The following is a 19,904-nucleotide window of genomic DNA, read 5'->3' as shown; positions in this document are numbered from 1 at the left end:
CCACATTTCAGTGAACCTCTTGGACACAAATTTGGGTCATTGGGTATGCGCCGCCTTTCAATGAGTGAAAAATTCTTGAATATTTCTCTGGTGCTGGGCTGAATCGAACATGCATCACATATATTCAGACAATCATTATTATGAGAGAAAAGCTCCGAGGTTGGACTTCCAGGGGAAGAGTGCAAATATGCAGGCCTGCCATGTTTAAGTGACCAAGGCATAGTTGCAGGACACCGATTGTGGGACAGAGGTAAACCATGTGCATGTTTTATCGTATTGTACTCGGTAGTTCCTGCCAAATTTAAGTGCTTAACGCTGTCACCTGTTGCAGCTTGTTTCATGGAAAATGTAACTGGTTAAATATAATTAGCTACTGAAACATAATTGCAGTGAGAATTACCGAGTAAAAAAATTACTAATTAAATTACAAAACAGATAGAAAATGTAACTAGTTACAATTAATTACATGTAATTCATTATGCACAATCAGCGATATGAAAATTTTGAAAACAATTTGAAAAATAATCATATTCACGAATAGTAAATACTCAATTCAAGGACTAAATCAAATAGGGTAGTATTAGATTCATTATTTGACCCTTTTGGATATTAGCACACACTTAACTGTTTTTTAATATGTTAGCCAACCAAACTAGATTAAACTCCTCTTTCCTTATCTCTCTCTCTCTTGCTTTGTTCCTGCCGGTCATAAGTTCTTTTATAAGCCACACTAGGCATGCAGCTGCAGCAAAGCATCAGTAGTGATGGTGGTTAAGTTTCAGAATGTTTCCACCCGCACAAAGATGGACATTTCAACGTACCAATGATACAGCTTTATTATTTAAGCATGCCAAAACAGGTACTGTGTGAATCGTGTAAACAGTAGGGTAATGTCAGAAGCATTGCACACGAGCTCACTACAGTACACTACATTCAGATAAGTTGGTTGCAAACTCCCCAGTTTTTAAGAACGCTCTTGGTACAAGAACATGGGTTGTACATGCATGGGGAGCAAGAACAGGTGCACATCAAAACCAGGCTTGGTATACGGACACAGTAATTCCTGTACACTACAACATGAATAAAACATGGACAACATAAAACATACTCTGGTACACTCCATAAGGCACTTGTCTAACGGCAACCCTTTGTATGTCAGGCAACAAAATTAATTTGCATATTGAATGCCTGCAGTGTATAAAGGAACACACATGCACACATCCTCACTGGCCAGCTATACAATGCCATGCACATTAAAGGAAGCTATTTCAGCAAATCTTCTTGGTGGTGAGAAAACATCAGCACTGGAAAAACAAGATATATACACTTCCACACAAATTACTGTATAATAGCGCAGCACTCCCAAACACATCAGGCGCGCTTGATTCGTTGCTCAAGTTTTACCTTTACTACTACCGACTGTCTTGATGACCATCGCTGGCCACGGCTGGGAGGCAGAACAGCTCCTTTATGCCACAATAAGCAAACAAGAGCATCAGGACCAGTTGACAATGCTTGTCAAACATCTCTGTGCCAACAATATCTCTCATTGTCATTAGGCAGCTTTGAAGCAGCATACTAATGTCAAAGTGTTCAAAGTTCGCACTGAGAAAAGTGTGTGTGTGGGGGGGGGGGAGGAGGCGGAAATCTAATCCTCCACATGCACAACACACACGCAGCATACACTGCCACATTTTGGCCAAAACTATGCGCCACAGAGGCATTCGACAGGTGCGCATTCCTTTCACAGTGCATTCCATGAGACCACTGGTCTCGTTCATCCTGAGAGAAAGTAAGACAATAGCAATAAGATGAAAAAAGAAAATGAGGCATGTAATAGCGAATTGTTAAGTACAAATACTAAGTGTGAGCATGACAAAAATGCTGATTTTTGTACGCCAAGACCGATGCCCAATGCGGAGATGACAAGGTGCTGACTTTGAACATGTCTTGTTTCAACTCAATGTTTGTGCCAGTCACAGAATTCATGTAGAAAAGCCCAACATAACGGAAGAATGAAACATTAAAAAATACAGGGTGTTTCAGTGAACACTTTCGAAAATCCTGAAAGGTTACCTGTGGCAGATGGCAGAATTCTTGTTCAGTCTACTCGAAATGGAAGACACTACTTGCAAAAAAAATTTAAGTTCATAACGATGAATTAAAATCGCAAATTAACGTTTAAACTAATGACATTATGGCCCATATTGCAATTTATAAATTTTATCCATGGATTTCGCGTGGCGGATCCACTCGGAATGACTTCTCGGGATGACACCAGTTTCCAGATATTAATTCCTGAACTTGGCTGAGAAATACATTGGCATTCCAGTTAGTTCTGTGCTTGAATGCATATGTTTTCTTAAGAAAGTAATGACAATGCCAATGCATTTCTCTGCAAGGTTCGGTAATTAACAACTTGACACTGTTGTCATCCTGAGAATTCATTCCAAGTGGATCCACCTCACGAACTCCATGGCTAGAATTTGCAAGCTGCAATATGGGCCATCATATCATTAGTTACAGTTAATTAACAATTTTTGTTATTTGGTCGATTACGCATTTCATTTTTTTGTGCAAGTAATTTCCGCTTCTGAGTAGACCAGCTTATGAACTGGGATTGTGCTATTTGCTACAGGCAACCTTTAAAAAATTTTGAAAGTGTTCATTGAAAGACCCAGTATAAGTGCAGGTTGATCACTCAGGCACATAAATACATGATTAACAACTTCTGTTCGTGAAAAGAAGCGAAGTTCTTTAGCTCGTTCACACCAGTGGCACATTACCACAGTTATTACAAGTCCTGCAACCTTTCGTGTCAAGAACCTTTCTTTGTCTTCTACTAAGCTTAATTATTTAAAGACTGTTCTTGTAAACATGTCAGCAAAACAACAGGGGTAGCACTTCAAAGAATCCCAGAAAAAGAATGCGGGCATTACTCTACCAAAGAAACGTCAGTATACTTTGACGTTGCCATTAGCAAAATATGGAGCTTTTGGCAAGAAGGATGAAGGAGAATTTAGGATGCAATGTTACAGCGAGGCAGGCGTTGATGCAAGAAGGCCTGGGTGAAATATTTTAGATCCGCTTTCGAGATAAATTGAGAACTTGTTTTCTTAAGTGACATGCTGGACAAGCTAAAGCTGAAGACCATTTTTTACAGATTCTACACAAGAATGTTATACAGGATTCTTGAGCCACAAGTAAGAAAAATTACTGAATGTGAAGAGACGAGCACAATACTTTTTGATAACATGTTATTCTCGGTGGCGGTGCCAGCAATTGTGCGACATCATTGGTAAGGTCATATGTAAACTACCTGACATTGGTTAAGCTTTCAGTTGAATTATTAACTCTATGCAAGATACAAGCACAGATGTATGTTCATTCGATACAGAAATGCAGATCCAAGCTACACATCAACATATTCATTCCCCAAATATGTGGAGAAATAAAGAAGGTGGTCCAAGCAGCAGCATCTCAAAGTGTACGGGAAAGTTTTTTTTCCTGGGAAAATTATCCGGAAGCTGAGAAATGTGAAAAATTGCCAAAAATTTTACATTTCATACAACATTTATCACTCACATGCTTAAATATCACAACAATGTGCCTCACTTAATTTTTTCACATAACTGACCCGCTTAGCAGTTAAGAGAGCTGCTCATGCCTGTGGATACAAATTACGTGTTGCCGAACAAATGGCTTCCTAGTATTCCCTGCAGATTTCCTCAACTCCTCACATTACCATTTATCCCAGTACTTTACATGTCTTTCTGAAGTTGTACCAGTTACCGACAAAAGTCGCAATAACAAACACGAGTAGTGTCCAATGCTTCTCTAAGCGGTGTACATTTACTGACATGCACATATTGTTGGTTCTGCTGCTGCAGCATCCATGGAAGGTTACGAGTTGCGAGATTCTTATACAGACGTCACCACAGCCGAGAACTGTAGTAGCTGGCATGGTGCTGGCATCTAAGTGCGCAGTTAAATGCACATTACTGGCCCTCTTGGCCCTGAAATTCCTTTTTTGGGCAGAGATTTCTCGCTTCTTGTTTAGTGCAAAAAAGCTTTCACAAGCATTATACAAATAGAAAAATTTTAATTTTACCATTTTTAGCAAAGTTATAGATACGGTGCCAAGTGTCGCCACCGGGTTTCAAAGGTTGCGAACCGGCACTTGATGTGTTCTTAAAAAAATGTACAGGTATCATACACTTTATATTGTAGGAGCTGAGAAAGTTGGATTTTATTTCCGTCAAACGTTATGTTGGCTCAGGTAATGTTGAAAGACGGAAATATAACTGTACCAAAAAAGAAAGCTTATCACAGGTGCTGAGACCTCCTGTTCCAAGTCTCACTACACGCCGAGTTCTCAATATTCGTAGGCCAAGCTCCTTGAAGCAATCTTCACTTTCTTTTTCATCTATTGAACAGGTTTGGCACAAGAGTTCAATGAGTGCCCTCTACACTTCTAGAAAATGCTCCAAGACACCCACGAATGAAATCGAATTGGCTACTCTTAATATCAATTTTACAACCACTGAGCCCTGCTGGCGTCAAATTCGCACACCGCAAGATGAGCTATTATGAGGGATGTTGTGAAAGTAAGTTTAGTCATTTATTTTCACACGGGAAATATATTGTAAAAAAAAAATAAAGTACACCATGGCATCATGACCTATACACCTTGCACTATTTTTTCACATATCCGCCACTGTCGTTGAGACATTTGTCGTAGTATGCAGTCAGCTTGAAGAACCCACTCTGGTAAAACTCATGATCATCATCACCATCAGCCTGGTTATGCCCACTGCAGGGCAAAGGCCTCTCCCTTACTTCTCCAACTACCCCGGTCATGTACTAATTGTGGCCATGTCGTCCCTGCAAACTTCTTAATCTCATCCGCCCACCAAACTTTCTGCCACCCCCTGCTACGCTTCCCTTCCCTTAGAATCCAGTCCGTAACCCTTAATGGCCATCGGTTATCTTCCCTGCTCATTACATGTCCTGCCCATACCCATTTCTTTTTCTTGATTTCAACTAAGATGGCACTAACTCATTAATGCAAGAAATTGTCGCACAACTTGCTCCACCTCGGTGTTGTTTTCTAAGTGACGTCCTGAAAGCGCGTCTTTCAACTGCAGGGAACAAGTGCTCATTCATACCAGATAACAGCAAGCACTTCCGTTGGTGACCACATTGTCAGCATACATTCGTTTGCTACCGTGATTTGTACTCGAATGACCACTGGCATGCCGGTCTGCTGCTACTCTCTTCTTCGGCATTCTGCGCATGCGTCATCCCTCCTACGCTGACAGTGCTTCCGTCGTTGAGCCAGCAACGGATGGAGATTCTTATGGCGATTGTTTCAACTGGTGTACCTTCTTTAAAAAAAAAAAATGACGGAACTTACTTTCAAAATGTACCTCGTATATGAGTCGTAAAAATCACTTTTGTCAAATTTTGTTTGAGCTGCTATTCCAACATTTTTATTGTACAGTAAAACTGTGGAGCCAGATGCCCCAAATGTACGGTGCTGATGACGTCCTAAAGTGAAAGGTACACTGTTAAACCTAGTATTATTATCGTAGTTTGATTTTTCCGCAAAAGAATGGTTGTCTTGCTCCATTTTACCTAAATTTCTGGAAATTGCCTGAAGACTATACTGGCTTCACATGGAAAGCGTAACTTTCTATTTACTTTGTTTCACGAATTGTGTGGGATGGTTCCTGTCATTCACAATGGACACTACAAGGGCCGAAAGAGTACAGTCAGCTGAGCAACTCTTTAGAAATAAAAAATCAATTCTCTGTTAGCCTTGCATTGTCCGATGGCAATTAGCTATTTGCATGCAAAACACCTGCTTATGACTTTTTTTTTTTTTCAGAGCATTATATGTACAGTGATTGTCCCAATGAGCTCCACGAAAATGTCTGCACCGTTGGCTCAGTGGCTATGCAGAATCGAGTGTTTAGAACTGCACCCCAAGTAGCTACAACCTTATCAAAAACCGCGTGCACTGCTCAAAGGCAGCAGCCGTTCTGTTGGTATTGTTTGGGTAAGGTAAACAAACAATTCTCACATATTGAGGCTAAATTTAACAGTTAATGGAAGAAACAGGCCAACATGGTGAAAATAATGAGTGTCAGGCATGTACAGCTGAAGGCCATGACATGCCCTCGTCTGCTAACACTTATAGCTTGTCTGAGCAGTGACAAATACTTGTCTGAGCAGCGTTAAAAGTGTTTGTCACATTTGCATACTTCATAAAAGAGTGTGTGCTTCTACCAAATACGTACTGAATGATTCACCAAAGCCCCCAGGAAGACAGCTGAAGGATATACAGTAGAACAGTGAACGGGAATATTCAACAGTCTCGCTTAATGTTCTCATCTGCCACTGTAGTACCGCGTCCTGTCAAATGGAGTTTGGACACTACGTTCTGCATGTCATAGCTGTCCCTTAATTTTCCAATACATACAGATGACTTCATTTTCGGTCCATCAGTGCAGACACCTCTAGCTACTACACATTCCAAGAATTTCCAAATTTTGTCCACAGTGATGTCAAGTTAACATTTTCATGACAAAGAACAGCGAAGATATCCATAGAGAAATATCCATACTAGATTATAAAGTGCAGTGGTCAACAGTGTTAAAGACGCCTGTGCTGGCAACCTCTACAACCCACCTGTAACATAGTCGACAGGCATAGGGACAAGCTTGCTTGTTCACACCCAATTTTTGTTCCTGTCTTGCTGAACCGATGCTCCTCACGGATGCTACTTTTGATTAGGAAACCTTGTGCAATGCTGTGTGACGTAACATGATGGGCCTACAATTTCATGCAATACATGCTTCACAATGCACACACGCAACAGTTTACCTCCACATTATGGTGAGGCCAGCCGAGAAGACAAGTAGCACTGCTAGTAGTCATGCAACCATCTCAAGCTGCCCTGAAGAAATTTATGCATGCCCTTCTTTGTATTGTCCACACTTGCTGCTCGAGGCTACCCGAGGCGCTGCCCTCAGTCAATGAGCATTGGTTTACTGTACACAGTGTCTCTGGCAGACTCGGGTAGTCTGGCACAACAAATTAAAGAGACATAACCAATGTGGCAAACGACTTTCAAGCATAAGCATTCGCGATGGGCAAAGCAGGACAAATTGTTGCACGCTCATCCCCTAACAACAACAACAATTAAACAATGAGAATTTTAAAGCAAGAGGTTGCATGAATGTAACAATGACCATAGACAGACCAACGAGCCTGTTTCCACTTGTTGCCCACATTGGCTCACAGGAAGCCTTGTCTGATGCCCACAATCACCACTTTCCCCCAATGCAATGAGCCCTTTCATGAAAATATAAATTCTGCAACAACCTAGAAGTAATGGTGTAACCCACAAAGGAAGAATTTGACAGTGGCTCGGCTGAGAACTGGGAAGACTTGTTGGGTACAATACCAGAGGGTACATGAACACTTTTCTAGGAACAGACAAAATTGGCAGGACTGCACTGTTACCAAGGTAGGCAGTTGACGTTACATGAGATGCATGCTCGTGATGAATGAAACATTAAAAAAGCATGGCTAAGACACAATGCATCTATGCCGAAAACAGCAAATAGACATGCCTTGATGTGTAAGCATTCCAGTTCTCTCATATCGCTTGAAGCAGGAAGAGTAGGGCATTGCTATATCAAGAGGAAGCAGTAGCAGATGGCCTATACACTTTCATAGCACTGTCACCACAGCCAAAGAAATGACACTCGACAAATTTAGCTTTTGTGCAAACCAGAAACTCAAAATTCGCTGTGAAATGTTACACAGGTCAAAAGAAAATGTTTGTCGTGCGCATGTAAGGAACGAACAATTGTCCATAACATGATAAAGTTTCACTTTCTCCTAATCTGAATCGAGCTGTCAGAGATGACTTAACTGCAAGAGCAGAGAGTTTAAAGAAGTGATGCCAAGAACTCTGTTACTGTTCCAAATTGCTAGAAACATGAATCAAAGGCCGCCCTACTCAGGTGCCATAGCAGTGAATGACAGACAGTTTATGACTTTTTCAACATTTTTTCTACAGACATATACAGCGACCCGCGTTTCTGCATTAACACATTTAGCAGAAAACTTCATACCTACCTGCTTCACTTTCAATGAAATTATGCAACGACATAGGATCCCCCCCCCCATTTTGGTATGCTTTGTGCAGCAAATCCCATCGCATGTTTGCTTGCCTGGTTCATTCTGCAAGAAAAAAGGAAACACTGCACACTTTGCTATTCGATAAGCGAGCAGCTGCAGAAACATGAATTGGTTTCGCCACCTCTCAGTCAACAAAATTTTGGAAAACCTAGGCAAACGAAGATGCAAATTGTTTTGTCTAATGATATCCCCAAAAACATGCAATCTATCTGCAATATGTCAAGTGGGAAATATGCTTTTTAAAGTTGTTCTAAAAACACACAAGCTGTATGCACTGCAGTCCAAAGAGAGACATTATCGCCAACCAAAAAAAAAGCTTTCAGACCATTATGCAGATTTATTTTTTCATCTTGTCGACCTCAGAGCTACCAACCGGTAAAATGGCTGTGGCTCACACGCTGGGAAGAGTATACAGCAATGGATGGCGAAGGAAACAGTGCCCTCTGGTATCGGTGCACATGCAGGTCAACCCGCACCATCGGCTGCATGTCAGTGACCTGCAGAGCCTGATCCTTCTGGACTTGCCCCACAGTGGGCTCCTTCCAAGACAAGTTCGCATGCTATCTTTAACAGTACACCACATGCTCTGATCACAAGACGTCCACTGCACGTCAGACACAGTATGATATGAAGTAAAGTTACGTGCAATTCTGCACTGCATATAGCGCAACAGTGTGCACTTATGCATGACAAGGAGCACAAATTTTGATGCCCCAAGAGTCTTGGAAACAAGATGCTGAATTTCTCTCGTGGCCTGGACTTACAGGCTCGACAGATGCAATGTTTTCATAGCACGCGGCAGTAAGTGTGCTGGACTTCTCGTCTGTATCAGTCTACACTATTGCAATTTCTTGTTGCGGCACCCATGGTATCCAATCGTTTGCCCCCCAACTGTACAAGATCCACACAGGCGGCACCATGCAGACATGCTGAATGTCCAAACGTCAGAGCAGGAGCAGCACTGCAGATGTGAAACAGTGCGAGTCGTATCAGCAGCGTTGCCAGTCAGCGGGGCTGCAGCAGCAGGAAGTGCCCGCCGTGGTTGTTGAATGGGCCCTGTTGCAGTCATTCCGGTGACACGTCCGGGCTGTGGATCATCCGGAAGGCCTGTGAATGTGCACACACAAAAGAGAACACAAGCAAGAATGTGATACATATTGATACAAGGCAGAAATATTTAAACAACGCGCGCAGGTTCGTGCGCTCCCTCAAGACGACAACGGCGTATTGAAGGAAAAGATGACGAAATAATGGCACGTGTTTTCGCCGCACGCACTCGCATCGCAGGTGGCCATTGTCCGCGTCTACAAGAAGAAGACGAGATGAAGCGACGCTCGAGAGAGAAGAAGGCCTTCCTGATCTCCCATTTAGAACGCGGCAGTGCTTTTTATTTACCCCCAGGGCACAAGTTTGCCCACAATAAATAGTTGTATCTGGATTCCCTTAACTGTCCGTTACAATATATATATATATATACGCGATTGTGATATTTGACACAGGGTGAATGGACCACATTAAACAGCCAACTGAGATGCTCTATCTGTGTTTATGTACACGTGGTTAGAAGCCTTAGCCCAAGTAATAGACAGGGTGTCGCACATTGAGTCACCAAATTACTGAAGTTTCACACTGGTCTCGCTCCTATTCCACCATTTGTTATGTGATAACAACTCGATAATGTCCTGGTGCAATATAACGTCGCTTGTACAAAGACTTCTTTTAACTTGTGAGCAACGTAACCCAACTGCAAATTGCCTTTTGTGGAGCACTGCCACCCTGGTTATTGTCTAAACCCCATGGTTACTGCTATGCCTCGAGGACACCCGGTGGCATTATCTCATCGAAGTGTCATCTCATATCTGCAGAGACACTCGGCTCTCTAATGTCCTCTGATGTTTTTTTCTGACAGCGCACAGCTCAGTTACATGACACAAAACTCGGTTCTATGGAACGCCGCCAGATAATGTTGCTCTCTGCACATCACGGACGTTGGAGAAATGGTACAACCCACATATTGCGTCCACAGTCATAGGCAGCGACTACAGGAGAGCTCCGGAGCCCAAGCGCCCTCTGAAGTTTTCTGGTAGGGGTATCCCTGCCCGCCCTTTTTTATTGCATTGCAAAAGCGCTCTCTTTACCAAGCACACATTCCATCACGTGAACTCCAACCAAGCCTAGCATTGAGCACGTAGGCAGATAATGCCCATTAAGATAAAGCCGCCATCCTTTCTGGCTCACTGTTGTGTGCTTTCTTTCGCAGCCACACTGTATGCGTCACTCACTCATATAGCTATTCAAATTTATACAAAATGACACAGTGACGACAACAGTGAAAACTTACCTTGAGCAGAGCCTTTCAATGCTTTTCTGATCACAAAACTCCGCCCGCTGTTTCATACAGGGACAGAAGCTGCCTCTAGGGTCGCTGCTGTTAGCGTGGGGGCATTTCGTGCCCATGCGCACCGCGCTTGGCTGAAACTCCTGTACCGGTTCGAAGCAACTGCTTATTTTTCATCAAACAGCTAACATTCTACTCCACTCATATTTCGCCTTACTTACAATGCGGTTATTGCATGTGAGCGTGAACAAGTCACTCCGCTTACCTTTGCAAGATAACAAGGCTACGACGGTGGCAGTCGTGCCGATGCAGCACTATTAAATATATGCGTCGTTGCTGCGCTGTTCCTTATCTCAGGCAGACGAGCATGAGATTATTTATTTAAGAATAGGTCGTTTGCTTGGGCTTGTCACACTGTGCAAGCCTAAGAAACTCGCCAACTACTTGCAAATTTAAGCCACGCAGCGAGACTTGAAGCAGCACCGATCACGCTAGCTATCTGCAATGAGACTGTCTACGCCGTGGGAGTTTGCTGCTGCGGCATTAAGAAACAGAAAAGCTACTAGATTTCCAGTGTTTACAGTTTATAAAAGCTAACTTCGCTCTGCTGCAAACTATTGCAGAAAGCATCAGCAACAATTCAAAGTAGGAACAACAAAGCTTCCGCAAGGCGACGCCCTTGGGTCGCGTGAATACACGCTGATCTCTAACTTAGCCTTAACTCAGAGTTTGCAACCACCATCTGTTCATTTCCAACGTGTAACCTTGACAAGTTTATGTTACATAGGCATTGCATGAGCGAAAGTGCGTCTCACTTCACATTCCGCAACTGCGCAAGGCCACCCGTGCAGCTCTAATTCTAGCGTTGGTTGTGCTTTCACAAATGTCTCGCTTTCTGGGACAAGTCCCGCTATCACCTCCACTCCAATTTGGCATGCTTCATAATGACAGTGTGTGTTGCTTGGACAGACTATGCTTGCATGGCATGAGATTGCGTAATGAAGATTGCACTGGGGAGACTTGATTAACTGAAACAAAGCAGTGTTTCATGTTACTATAATCTAAACAAAAATAAGCACAAGTGTTCACGAGCATGACGCTGCTGCACTGCCGATTTATTTAGAATGTGAACCACATAACATGGGGCAAAATATCCCAAAACGTGTCAAGCTGAGGAGACGCTAGTGCCCAATGTGTCACAAGCTTCAGTATAATGGCAAATTTCCTTACATATGTTCGAGAACATGAGACTGTTGAGCAAAAAAATTTACAGTAAACAAGGCAGGAATGCAAAATACATAATAGGATGGTAAGTACCTAAAAAAACACCAAGCTATGAAGTAGATTAAAAACAGAAAAATGAACATGGTTAACATAATGGTGAATGAAATGAGGCAAATGCATTTTTTTACGATTATCTATCACATTGAAAGAAAGCAGTGAAAAAAAAAAAAAGAACTGCTGCTTCTTTGCATGGCTAAAACCATTGAGGAAGCAATTCAGCACATCACTTTCTTGCCCCCGCCGGCTGGGCATGTTGCACGCTTAGTTGCCCATGCAAGTTTGTTCTTTTCCCTTGTGAAGAAGTGCAGAGGGCATCTGAGAAAAAAAATTCACAATTTCTGCCTTGGTGCCTACTACACCAGCAGCCCTTCGAACAGCCAAGGAATGGCACAGGGCAAGGACACAGCGTCTCTTTCACAATTAACTTATTGCTTTGAACAACATCCGTGGTGTCAAAATCTTTTTTGCACACTCTGATGTGTTGAGAGTCGAAGGTAAAGCTGCCAGCTTCATGATGCGGTAGTGCACGTTTCCACTTCACCCACTCATCAGCGTCACTAGGCAAACAAAATAATCATACCTTTTTGCATGTACCTTTGTAGCCGAAGCGACAATGCGGTACAGATCAACAATTTATCTCTTGAAATGAGGAAAACCAACTGCCGATGCCGCCGGACTACTTAGGCACCTATCCGTAGAATAAAGAACCAACTGACGTGGCACGCAGCTTTCATCTAGCCCCCACCATGCTCCCAGCGCCGCCGCGTGGCAGCTGCGGCAACATAGCAAGCTCTCCCATAGCGTTACGGCGCAGTTTCGCGACCAGGAAAGCATTGAAGGACTTTGCCTTGAGTGCCGATATATTTACTATTGCAATAAAACAATACAGAACGTGAATCGAGCTTGCTTCTACCACGCCTATGGACGTTGCAATGTTTACCGGCCACAGACACAGCATGAGCACAAACGATAAAGTCAACAGTGGGCATGTCGCTTATGGTACTTCACCAGAACCCGTCTGAAGCTGAGAAGCAAGCGTATTTTCCGCCGTATAAGCACCAGCGGAAACATAACACTGCGCGCGGGGGGATGCAGCACTCAAGGCGTTACATGCATTTTTTCGTTGACATGTATTTGTGCGACTTAATATATCTCCCCAACGTGTTTAACTGAATCCGCTTGTTGTAGATACTCATACAAGGCCGTCACTTCAGTGAACAATTCTTCGATAACATAAGAAGTTGCTTCAAGTGCAACTGTTATTAAAGGTAATATATATTTTTATATAGATACATGTGGGGCTCAGAAAGCTGGAAAAATGAACTTTCTGCTTATGTCCACAGTATTGCAGTACATGACATGAAAACAACGGAAGAAAGATACAATTAGGAGGCAACGTCACGTGACAATCCTGAAGCCCACACATGAAATATATAAAAGAAATGCATTCCCTTGTCATGTCATAGGCACGCAGTATCTTCTAGTCATCTCGCTTTGGATCTGCTGCGAAGCTTTCATGCCACCTCTTTTTCGGTGCAAAGGCGACAGGGCAAAATTCACAAGAAAAATGTGCATCGCAGTTAAAGGTGTGGTGCGGCCGATACGACAAACCTAAAGGAGTGTGCGAAAAAGTTGGGCCGCGATCGGGCATTCTGCGAGTGTTTCAATGGAAGAGTGCCGGCGACTCTGCAATAGTGACAGTAAGCACAAGTGATGCCTTCAAAATCCTCTGGTCTTGCGCCATGCACGACCTGATGATTTCCTTCTATACCAGAGTCTTCCTTTATAGTTCAGTGCACACTGCATGCAGCTACACAAAATCACTTACTGTATTTACTTGATTCTAAGCAACCACTTTTTTCACGATCGCGATGCCCAAAGTGAAGGGGGGTGCTTAGATTTGAAAAATCTAGAATGACCCCCCCCCTCCCTCTTTTCGCTGTGACATCACGACAAGCCGGGTGCGAGAAATAACATTTTATTTTGCAAACATTCAAAAGAAAAATTGGTGCAAACAGTGAACCCACCACTTGTGTCGAATGCTCAGTCACTATTACTGCCACTCGAGCTTGTCGCACCACTTGAACTGCAGCTCTCGGTATTCCACAGCAGGTCATCTTCCGTTCCGTCGATGTGGTTTGACCGAGCACTTCTTAAACGATTTCACCAAACGTACACTTGCACCTGCTTCCACATGTCCGAAATGCATTTTGCGATGGTTGATGGGGATGCTTTCTGCAGCTTTCCCATCGGCGCCTTCTTTCGGTCAAGGTTTCGCACCCACTCTTCGTACTCCTGTCGGAGATTGGCTCCGAAGGGCTTGTTGATTGACACTTCGAGGGGCTTGCAGCACTGGCGTCATGCCACCCGGAATCACAACCAAGTCGCTATTGATGTTCCGAAGCTTGGTCTTTACCTCCGGGGTCAGATGGCCGCAAAACGTGCGTTGCGTATTTGCGCCGTGGACGCCACACCACCTCGGGACTCCGACGGCTTCGGCTCGATGACAGAGTGAGCAAGCGTGCTTGGCAGCCTTGGCTATGCGCTCTTCCTTCCAAATAGGGGGGTGCTTAGATTCGCATGCAACCTTTCTTCCAATTTTTTTTCGCGGAAAAAGAGGGGGCTGCTTAGAATCGCAAAAATACGGTATTCCTTCCTCCGTAATCGACAGCAGGTGCCATTGTATAAAATTTGCCACGACCCAAACAATACCTTAAAATGGATCAGCAACCATGGAGGACCCAGTTTCCCCACACAGGACCGACTTCCCAGCAGCCCCAGGAAGAAGACGGGGTGGTGTCAGGGGAGGTCGGCTTACTGAGGCTAGCTGCCTGACCTCACGCTGCCTGCTACCTTTTTTTCTGCTCCTCCATGTCGAAAATGTGTTTTGTTATTTTTGCATGCTTTTGCGTGGCCCGGTCATGCCATGCTATTCCATGGGTGCTGTCTTGTCAGTGACAGCGTAGGCATTTGCTGCCACGTCACATTTCTCACTTGGGAGAAACTTGTCCTGGAATTCTAGTTTAAAACCAGTGCATTTAGTACTTCTTTCTCTTACTGCGGCAAACTGTGCAGGCTAATACAGCTAGGGGCGGACTGATGAGCTGTGGCCATGAGCTGATAAAATCAAGGCGGCACAGCAAGGTTCGCTGGCCTCCTCATCCACACAGTGGAGCCTGAGGCGGCGAGCCAGCTGAATAGGCAATGTACTGTGGTGTGTTTCACATGCTGTTTGACAACAAAGGACTTTGCTAAAATTGCGGCATAGTAGCTGTTCTCAATTTGCATTGCTGTTTTGCCGCAGGTACTCTTCGCTGCAGGCTGGGAAATTGAACAAAACAATTTGTGCTTCTGAATATACGGTGTCCATTATGAAAGTAATGCACATCATTTTATTATGACGCGGCTATTCATGGCCCACTCCCATGCCGTGGTTGCAACGGGAGTCTGTGAGACGACTTCTAGTTCGCTGTACCGACTTGTGACGTGTGGCTGACCGTTGACCATTCTGCTTCCACTGCGGCGAACCAGGCCACATTGCCCGTTACTGCCCCCCTCCAGCTGGCTCTTTTTCGCCTGCTGCTTCCGTGCACTTTGAAGACCGTCATGCCCCAAGCAGCGATCAGCTGTCGCCCATCTAGGCAGCTTCATCACGTCGTCACTGGCAGTTCTCTTCACCTGTGCGCTACACTTCCCCACACTGCCAGAGGTTCACCACTGACATCGGCAGGGGTGGTCGCTCCCCTAGTCCATGCCGAGGAAACTAATGGCAGCAACCTCTGGACTGCAGGTTGCCCTGTGTCGGGACATGAAAAATACCCCCCACGCTCCTCACGCAGACGACATGACGACGAATACTCACGCCGACGACGTTGCCCGTGCAGATTTCAGCATTCTGGTGGATGGACATCATGTCAGCGCACTTGTTGACACTGGCGCAGACTTCTTGATTATGTGGCAAGAGCTGGCCAACCAAATTAGGAAAGTGAAGATGTCATGGGCAGGGTTACACATAAGGAGTGCCGGGGGTCAGTTAATTACACCAACGGTAACCTGCACCGCCCGAATCCACATCAGTAATTCTAGCTTCGTTGCCACTTTTGTCATTCTCCTCGACTGCTGCAAAGACCTTATCTTGGGGATGGATTTTCTGAGAGATCACGGTGCAGTCATAAACATTCTGGGACATATGGTGACATTTTCTTCCTGCCCATAGGGCGACATGATGAATGACGGGCAACATGAGCGTTTTCGAAACGCCGACGATGTGACCATACAGCTGCGATCCTGCCGCCTTGTATTTGTATCATGCAAGAAGCCCTACCACGGGGATGTGATTGTGGAGCAAATCGTTACACTATTGCTCACGCAAGGCGTTTCCATTGCTAGAGGCATACTCAACATGACTCATGTGCCTACGGAAGTCTGGCTGTCCAACTTGTTGGGCAGCCAGACACGCTGGTTCAAGTTGGGCTGCCCAGTTGGGTACCCAACTTGCAGCAGTTTTTAGCAGCCCCCAATGCAGTAAATAATGTGGTGCAAGTTGGGTACCCAACTTGAAGCAGTTTTTAGCAGCCCCCAATGCAGTAAATAATGTACGTACCTTGTTAAGTGCAACGATCCAGAGGGCACCCTGTGCAGCAGCCTCAGGTGCAGGAGATAAGCCTAGGTGCAGCAGTGTCTGTGCATGCTCCATCATCAGCTCTTGTCGTTCATCGACCGCATCAAGGGTTGCTGTTTTGTGTGGTCGATAGCCGATCATGACACCACTCAGGCCACCATCGCTCGATGAGGGGCTTCCTGCTGCAGATAGCAATCCAGATATTTAGCACAGCTGAGATGTACCAGTGCAGACGTAAATGCAAACAGCAGCACCATTAGAGACTCCTTGAGACAATGTGTAGCCAAAGCATGCATTTCTTATTGTAATGGCCGACTATACTTCACTTTTACGGGGGCACCCGACTTTCGCATCATAGAAAATGGCCAAAAAATTATTTTTTTGAAAATCACTTTCAGTTTTTGTAACCCTTTTTTTATCCGATTCCAGAATATCATCACTGAAAACCACGTAGATGTGCTCTACATATTTGTTGTATAAGCCAAGGTGGCAAAACATTTCGCAGAAATTATAAAAGAATGGCGTTTTTCAAGCCACAATTTCTCCAGAACGATTGCTGGAGTAGATGATTGGCCATGCCTGCCAGGCGATTCCAGCATGGTTCACCTATGGTCTTGTGCTCGCTCCTTAGGGGTGTCACCTACTTTATGCACCTTGCGAGTTCTGGAGTCTGGACGTCTTGCCCACAGTGATCTCGATGAGTGTTGAAATGTGTGACATGGACATCAAAGAAGCGCAGTTGACCCATCCGTTACTAGATGTCTCAGACCCACGGTTAAGCATTGTGAGCATTGGCGATGTGGACTTCGCGATGTAGCGCATCACTCGTGGAATCCTTGGACATGTGGATTTTCGAACATCGATGCTTCGGACTTCGCTTTTACCTTACTTCCAAGCGGTGGCATAGCCAGAAATTTTGTTTGGGGGAGGGGGGGGGGCGCCATCAGCAGCTTGGCCTCCATCTTTTAGAATTTGTCGAGGGATCAAATGCATGAATAATAACAGCACTGCAATTGCCAAAGATGCTGCAAACGAAATTTGAATGCTACACACTGTCAAAGCAAGTCAAATGTATTTTTTCACAAAAGAATCTACTTGTATGTCCCAAAAATGGCACCCAAAATAACTGGTATCAATGCTTCCATGCTTTTGTCTATTTAATAAGTAAAGAAAATATCACACGAACTCTAGAACTATATCAGTTCAAAACCAGCAAGGCAGTGCTTTCCGCTGATATGAAAAATGTTAAGGCCATGATATGAAGAAGTTGAGGGCTAATATTTTAACGAATCTTTGTCATGCAAGAATCTGGTTTACATTTTTGTACATACGCAGTGGCCAGGGAAATATCTCAATGACATTGTCGTTCATTCTAATCTACTGCGCAGGAGGAGCTGCCACCGGTTGTGCATTGCGAGTATTTGCACCGAAATTATAGTCGCAACAGAGAGCACACATAAAAAGCTGAAGTTCTGCAAAATATACGAGGGCAAGTCAAATGAAATGAGCCAATGCGAATATATTACAAATGGGGCACTTTATTTAAAAGTAGTCTTCATGAGCATTGAGACATTTGTCTCACTGACTAACGAGTTGCATTATTCCCATCTCATAAAGCTCCTTGGGCTGCTGCTTCAAAAAGTCTAACTGACTCCTGTAACTGACGTCCTCGTCCGACATGAATATGGTTCCCTTGCGCTATTTTTTTCAATTGCCTTAAATTGTGGAAGTCGCGAGACAACAAGTCTGGGCTGCATGGCGGAGGTTGCAGCATTTCCCACATGAACTTTGCCAGTTTTATGTTAACCACATCAATGACATGGCGACGGCCATTGTCGTGGTGCAAGATGACCCCATTCGTCAATTTTCCTCGTTGTTTGTTCTTAATTGCTACACGCAGCTGATCTGGCGTTTCACAATATCGAAAACGATTGATAGTCTCTCCAGGTTTAGCAAATTCAATCAATAATGGCCCCTGATGATAAAAAAAAAAAGTCAACAACACCTTTCCGGTGGAAATAATGGATTTTGCTTTCTTCGGGGGTGGTCAACTCGAATGTTCCTACTGTAAGCATCGTCGTCATGTTTCAGGCTCGTAATAGTGGCACCATGATTTGCTCCCGGTCACAACTGCAGACAAGAAGTCGTTACCCTCATTGCGATACCGGATCAGATGAGTCAAGGCAGCGCCGAACCTCCCTTCCTCCTCGCGGTGGTTCAAAATTTTGGGCATCCGTTGCGCATACAAGAGCCGATAACCGATATGTTCATTATGATGTGAACCGAGCCGTGACTGATGTTCACATGCTCTGCCAGTTCATAGATGCTTATCCTGTTCTTGTCTAATCAGCTCATGAACCTTTGCAATTATGTTGGGGGTGATTGCACAGTGGCTTTGGCCCGGTCTTGGATCATCTTTGCAACTTTCATGTCCTTCTATGAACCATTTGCTCCAACGCTTCACAGTGGCCAATAAAATGCAATGTTCAACATACATGTGAGCCATACGGCAACTAATTTCTTTTTGGGAAACATCTTCAGCTGTCAAAAACTTCACCTCACCACGCTGTTCTACTTTTGGAGCACCTATTATGTGACGCAAACATGTTCAACCAAGTGTATGAGAGCATTAAAGAACATTTATCCTCACACCTGCATGTCACCTTTCTAAATGAGAGATGCCTATGTGCTACGTGCATGCCTCGCAGATAATGAACCGAACCATTATGGCACGGGGTGGGTTGGCTGACTTTCATTTGACTCGCCTTTGTACATTAGAAATGCGAACATACAATAAAATACACAAATGCGAAGATACAGCTTGATAAAGGGCAATAAAGTGTCACTGGAAACAAAGTTCACTGCACATATACACAAAACCTAGCAACAAGCTATTTAAATATACGTATAAGTATCCAATAAATCTGCATATCTAAGAAAAAGTCACTATATAATGCATCAAATAAGACAACTATGTTGGGCAATCACAGATTCACAGATCACAGAATCCTAAGGGCTCCCCCCTCCCTCCCTCCACTACCCCCAATGTACTGTGCGCGGCAGAAGGTGATGTGCTTCCTCCCCGCTTTTCTCCCTTGCGCACAGAATCCATGCACCCACTCCCCCTTCCCAACGATTTCACTTGCACATGCAGCATGCAGCGTGTGGTCACGATGTTATCGCCCTTGGACTTTATATGGAACATGAGGGCTATGGCAGGAATGCCCCTGGAGTGTCCATATATTTGCTGTCGCAATATAATAAGGATATCTGGCAACTGAAGCATCCCATGGCCCATTACGTTCCGCAAAAGAAGGATTACCAAAATCGAACTTTCGCCATGTGGCAATTCATTGTGCCGGAATAATGTCTTTTTTTCTTTTGTGAAGCCAGAGCACCGAAATGAAAAAAAAAAAAGTACGCAAAGGAAACCATGTAGGACACAAT

General features: G+C 44.2%; 1 protein-coding gene across 1 annotated transcript in view; it reads right to left on the bottom strand.

Annotated features, from left to right (window-relative positions):
- Positions 1-806: 806 nt before the first annotated feature.
- Positions 807-19,904, bottom strand: part of LOC139055931 (zinc finger FYVE domain-containing protein 21-like) — a 59,397-nt gene continuing 40,299 nt past the window's right edge. Inside the window, exons 5-6 of the mRNA XM_070533591.1 lie at positions 16,440-16,639; positions 807-9,321 (exon numbers count right to left, since the gene is read on the bottom strand). Coding sequence (XP_070389692.1) covers positions 9,280-9,321; positions 16,440-16,639 — 242 coding nt within the window. The 3' untranslated portion in view covers positions 807-9,279. The remainder of the gene's footprint in view (positions 9,322-16,439; positions 16,640-19,904) is intronic.

The sequence above is a fragment of the Dermacentor albipictus genome, chromosome 2, assembly GCF_038994185.2.
Source record: "Dermacentor albipictus isolate Rhodes 1998 colony chromosome 2, USDA_Dalb.pri_finalv2, whole genome shotgun sequence".
Lineage (NCBI taxonomy): Eukaryota > Metazoa > Arthropoda > Arachnida > Ixodida > Ixodidae > Dermacentor > Dermacentor albipictus.
Note: the sequence above shows the minus strand (reverse complement) of the source record. Positions and strands in the feature narration are given on the sequence as shown.